The 6,000-nt window shown below is 44.2% G+C and overlaps 1 protein-coding gene across 2 annotated transcripts in view; it reads right to left on the minus strand.

Annotated features, from left to right (window-relative positions):
• The window catches only part of PIK3R3 (phosphoinositide-3-kinase regulatory subunit 3), a 92,093-nt gene extending 87,069 nt beyond the window's left edge, over nucleotides 1-5,024 (minus strand). Inside the window, exons 1-2 of one of the 2 annotated variants that reach the window (XM_059690028.1) lie at nucleotides 4,392-5,024; nucleotides 4,183-4,292 (exon numbers count right to left, since the gene is read on the minus strand). In XM_059690028.1, the coding sequence (XP_059546011.1) occupies nucleotides 4,183-4,288 (106 nt within the window). In that variant the 5' untranslated portion in view covers nucleotides 4,289-4,292; nucleotides 4,392-5,024. The remainder of the gene's footprint in view (nucleotides 1-4,182; nucleotides 4,293-4,391) is intronic. The other variant, XM_059690029.1, reaches the window with a different exon arrangement.
• Nucleotides 5,025-6,000: the final 976 nt, after the last annotated feature.

Below are 6,000 nucleotides of genomic sequence, written 5' to 3' on the forward strand. Positions count from 1 at the left end.
ATAAGATGAAACCCACCCAATGTTCAGAGTTACAAAGAATAATTCAACCACAGAAATAGAATGCCCAACCTCTTAACAATAAGGACCATAGGGTGGCAGGTGACCTATTTCTTCAATGTGTTTCTCCACAGATCTTTTCCCCAACCACAGGACCAGTGTACCAGTTTCTCCATCAGAATGTTAATCTAAATTTTACTAGGATGAAAATACCAAGTATTAGAGTAAGTTAATTTCCTGAAACAATCTTTTCATCTGATTTCAAAAAAGTCAGAAGACACTTTACTAGGTTGGCCATCAAATTGTGTAGTCAGGTAACTTCTGGACTAGTAGTTCTAAACCCTTTCTGAGGGTCCAAGAGGTCAAAAATTCTTTCATAGTATTACTAAGTCACGATTTGTCTTTTGCACTCTTATTCTTTCACAACTGTACAGTGGAGCTTTCCAGAGGCTATGAACTGTGATATCTTAACAGACTGAATACAGGAGCAGACATGGAAATTTTGATGTCTTCTATTATGTCAGACATTAAAGTTATTTGTAAAAAAAAATAAAACAATGCCACTCATCACTTTTTTCGAAAATATAGTTTTTGCCTGGCCAGCGTGGCTCAACAGTTAAGCATCGACCTATGAAACAGGAGATCACAGTTAGATTCCTGGTCAGGGCACAACAGGTAGGAGGCAACCGATTAATGATTCTCTCTCATCATTGATGTTCCTCTCTCTCTCCCTCTCTCTCTAAAATCAACAAAAATATTTTTTAAAAGAAAATATAGTTTTTTATTGAAAAAGTTGTTACATGTTAACATGTAATACTTTATTATTTATGAATGAATTAAATATTTTAATTCATTTTTATTCTAATCCAGTAAATTTCAATAGATATAACTCAAATAGAAGGTCTTTGGGATCCTCAATAATTTTTTTAATATATTTTTATTGCTCTCAATAATTTTTAAGAGTATAAAACAAGTAGCCGGTTTGGCTCAGTAGAGCATCAGCCTGTGGACTGAAGGGTCCCGGGTTCGATTCTAGTCAAGGGCACATGCCTGGGTTGAGGCTCGATCCCCAGTGAGGGGTGTGCAGGAGGCATCCGATCAATGATTCTCTCTCATCATTGATGTTTCTATCTCTCTCTCCCTCTCCCTTCCTCTCTGAAATCCATTAAAAAAATTTTTTTTTAAGTACTGAGACCAAAAAAATTGAGAATCACTTTATAGCCCTTTCTATATTTATGCTTTGCCAAACAATTAAAGCATTTAATTTTCTAATTACTACTGAAGAGATGTTGCTTCCCTAAAGATAATTTCAGAAATTTGTCTTGATCAGAACAAAAAAGGTCCACAGACAACCTTAAAAAATATTGTATCCACTAATTTAAAACAGAAATCATTGATTACATCTTCCCAAAATAAAAACAGTAACAATGTCAAAACTAAAGTACTAGCTAATAGACCACTATCTACAAGCTTTGGACATGAAAAGGGCTAGAAGAGAGGGTGATGTCTTCTAACAGAAGGGGTCAGGGAACATACATCCTGGTAAAGAAGGCATCTAACCTGGGCCCCAAGCATTTATAAAGTTTCAACCAGTAACCATTGGGAATGAAAGGCATCCCGGAAAAAGGAAAAAAAACATACATTCAAGAACAGCAAATACAAAATAGCTTCCATAGAACTTATGATGGACTCCAGTAGGAGAATAGACATGAAAATTAGGTTGGAAGCAAAAATAGAGGGACTTCTATGACAGGATAAGCACTCTGGAGCTTTAGTCAGTAGGCAAAAGAAAGCCCTTTGGTAATTTTTTTAAGTCATTGGAAGATTTACTATTGGAAGGTAAATTATCAGATGATACTTTAATGATACTGTGGACTGGACAGAACAGAAACAGGGGACAACAATTAGTACACTATCACACCAATCCAGGCAGGAAATAATAAGAGCTTGATCTGGGTGAGGAGCTAGCTAGGAAAAAGTCAGATACAGGACACACTACAACCTCTTCACTAATAATTTACTTAGTTTAAATGTTTCAAAATTTAATTTATTACACAAAACAAGGTTGATGTTCACATTACTTCCAGTAAAAACCATTCACTTCATAGGCAGTTCAGCATATTCAAGTGTGCCTCCTTTTTAAAAAGCTGTTAGAAATAACTAACAATATTCTACATTAAGAAATTTGTCTTGATCAGAACAAAAAAAGTAATAAAGAACAACATATGCATATAACTCCAAAGTTTACTGCCATGGAATACACGAAGTTTGGATCAGAATTTTCTATATAACCCCATAAGACCCACATCACCACATAATTATAACAGTCCAACTATTCTTAAAATCATTTTTTTGACAACTCAACTAAACTTGGCCAATATTCTTCTACTAGGCCCATATTTTTCAAACATTAGTGCCTTCTTCATTTTCTCCCCTCCTCCCCACTCACTTCTCCACCCAACAAAATCCCTTTGTATGTCTGTAAGACAAGACACAGTATGATTCTAAGGCAGTTTGAATATATAATTCTTATAATAACAGAAATCTAAAATTAGTCATCTTACTTTTTACAAGAGAGGAACCAATGATGTACTTAATTTCCATTCAGATGAATGACAAATGCATCTAACAGAAATGATGCGTTATCATTAGGGGGGAACAAAGGGGGAAATACACACAATAGATGGGTGGCAAATCTTACAAACTTTATGAAACACTGAAAGGCTGCATCTGGATTGCAGTCACAATTATAAAAGCAAATAATGAAGGCTCCAAATTGAAGGGAAAAAGAAAAAATTCCAAGCGATCATTAAGAGTGAAAAAGGTTGATTCAATATTAGTAAATTTTTAATATAGCATAATTTAACACTCTGTGGCTAATTGGGAGGAAAAACAAAGAGGATAATTCACTGTTCACAAGGACACAGGAAATAATTCCTGCATACATTCTATAAGGCAGTTATACTTCATTACACTTGCATGGTCGCAAATCCTTTCAAACGTTTCCAAAAATACATAGGCTTATAATCATTGAGGTTCCCCAATGACACAAATTACTCTGTAGGTATAGCTATAACACATTTCTAAAAGACATAGCGAATTCATGCTCAACAAAAACTGGGAGTCACAAAGGCCCTCTACTTATTCAAAATCATTACATAAAGCACTGTCCATAATTGCAAACCCGGTTTGAAAATCTGACAGCTAATAATTCTAAAATGGGGTAGATTTTAAAGAAAAAAAATTACCCAACTTTTCCATTTTCCCTTCCTTTTCCTTTCCTACCTGATACACAAAATGTCTGTAAGGGTCTCAGACAAAGCTCTAAAGTAGAAACACAGTATATGTATACTTTATATGTCTCCGAACCTACCACATATATGTACACATCACATATATTCACAGAAGAAAGGTTCTTCCTTTTTTAATGTAAGAATTGAGGTCACATCAAACCCTATCCCATAAATTAAGTTAAATCACCACAAATTAAAGAGCAATAAGATATTGCACGTAGATCTCTCTGAGCGACTATCCGAAGAAGAAAAACCTCAGACTAAGGCCATGACTGAATAAAAAACGCCCAATCCCTGAAAATCACTAACCAGCATTTGGGTTCTTTAAGAGAAAAGCGGGGGGAGGGGTCGTAAAATGAATAATCACACTGGCAAGCCAGTTTCAGAAGTTAACGAAGGTAAAACAACGAACCAAATGAGACAAACCTAAGAAATGACAAGCTTTAAAGAATTCCCCCAAAAGGGGAAGACTGACTTCAAGACTGGGATATAATGCATCCTTTGCAAGTAGAAGAATCTTTAATTGAAAAAGAAAGAGGCGGGGGGAGCAGGGTCGGGCGGGGGGGAGGGGGGGGACAAAAACCAGAACGACACGCAAAGGCAAAAAAAGTAAAAAAGAAAAATTAAAAACAAAAAAACAAAAAAGGCCGGTCTCCCCTCCCACCCCCACTCCGACCCCCACCCCCACCCTCGCAGGACAATAGGATCAGGGTCCTAACTGCAAACTTTGACCGTGTAAACCAGCAGCAGTTTTACTGCAGCTCAAACTGCAAAACCTGCCCCACATCCCAAAGCTAGCGCACCCAGCAATAATCCTGCCCTGCATACATCACCGAGACCTTGTGAAACACACATCAGACCCATCACAACATTCTTTGTTTCTCCCAAGTACCTGGAGGATCCATTTCAATATAAAATATCAGTTCTGTCGAATAGGGCATCATCACCTCCCTCCAGTCTGCGTCATCGCGGTCCATACTCCACACCGTATTGTACATCGCGCTGTCAGGAGCAGGTCGTCAAGAAATATATAGAAAGCATATATTTTTTTTAATCTGATACTTCAAAATATATATATATATGTATTTGTAAAAGTCCCACCCGGAAATGTACTTCAGGGTTTCCAATGGCCGGTATTAAGTCCAGGCAACTACCGGTACGAGGACGAGGTCCTCCACCTCCCTCCTCTGCCGAACCCAGCAAAATGCCCCCGAACTTTCAATCGACGGGCTCTGCCCCCCGGGAGGTGCAAAGAGGCTGGGCGGAGGGGGGGCCGGAAGGCAAAGGTGTTCACAAGCGGCTCCCCAAAAATCCCTTCTACACAGTCGCTCTTCCAAGAGGAGAGCTCCCACCGCCTCCAAATCTTCCCGCGGAAGAAGCCACTTTTGTGTCCTTCGGTAAATGAAGACGAAAGAAAAGAAGAAAAAGAAAAAAAAAAGGGGACGCGCTGGGAGCAAGGTGGAGAAGTGACAAAGGAAGGCATAAAAAGGGGGCTGGGAGTGCATTCAAGTTTCGGGGTCCGCACTGGTCTGCAGAGCGCGTTGCCCTCAGGGGCCGGACTCGAGCTCCGTTGGTTCGGGCTCTGACCCAAGCTGCTGCAGCCTCGGGCGTGGGGCCCGTTGGTTGGAGAGTTCAGTTAGCTCCGTCCGGCCCGGGGCTCCCGCCGGCTGCCAGGAGGCCCGCCAGCGCCCGCTGCCCTCACGCTCTGCTCTGGACTCCAGTCACTAGTTTCATTTTAACGGCGCGGAGGGGGACACCCTTCCCCGCCTCCATGCTCCCCCGCTGAGGCGCCACCCAACCGCTTCGGGCAGGGGGCGGCCAGCACTTCCACTGCCCCTCCCACTCCACCCAGCCTGGATAGAACGGGGAATTCTGTGAGGCGCCTGAGGAAACCCTCTGAAACTATATTCCATCTCCGCTTTCAACTCTCCCCCGTGCTCTCGGGGCCTCCGCTCCTTCACCACCCACCCACGCTCCCCCCCGGCCTCGGTCAGAATGGTACGGCCCGGGCGCTGGCCGCACGCCAGGAGCCGGTGCCCCGAGCACGCGAGCGGGCGGGGGGAGGAGCGAGGGGGGAAGAGCGGCTGGAGCGGCCCGGGATTGGCTGGTCGCGGTTGCTCGAGCCCAGAGCCTGCGTCTTTTGTCTGCCTCGCTCCAGCGGAGGAGCGGGAGACGGCTGCGCGCCCCGAGCGGACCAATCAGAAGCCAGCCGGTGCCGGCCGGTGAGGCAGCGATTGGTCCGAGCTCAGTTACTAAGCGGGACAAAGGCAGAAGGGGGGAAGAAAAGGCGAGGATGAGGGGAAAAAAAGAAAAAGAAAGCGCAAACGGCGGTTACTGACAGGCTAGGCGAGCGCTCCGGGCTCAGGCTGCCCGGAGACAGGCGAGGCTCCCGCTGAGGCTCGGTGCACCCGGGCGAGTGGAAAGAGGGGGAGGACCGGGACTGGCGGCGGGGGAGGGGAGCGGGCCGATGGGGCGCTTGCTGTCACTTGGTGGGACGCGCGCGCTTCCTGTCCGTAGGAGGTCCCGAGCAGAGCCCCTCCTCGCAGACCTCACCCCCTGGGCCAAGTTGTCGGATACACCAAAGGCCCCCAAACCCCCTGGCAGGACCGTTCCCGCTCAGTTAGAGGATGTGCCATGGCCCCGGCCACCTCCCCCGCGGCTACCTGAGCCTAGTCCCGGCTTCTCCCGGGGCGGTTGGGCGTTTCTTCCG

The sequence above is a fragment of the Myotis daubentonii genome, chromosome 3 (genome assembly GCF_963259705.1).
Source record: "Myotis daubentonii chromosome 3, mMyoDau2.1, whole genome shotgun sequence".
NCBI classification, from domain to species: Eukaryota; Metazoa; Chordata; class Mammalia; order Chiroptera; family Vespertilionidae; genus Myotis; species Myotis daubentonii.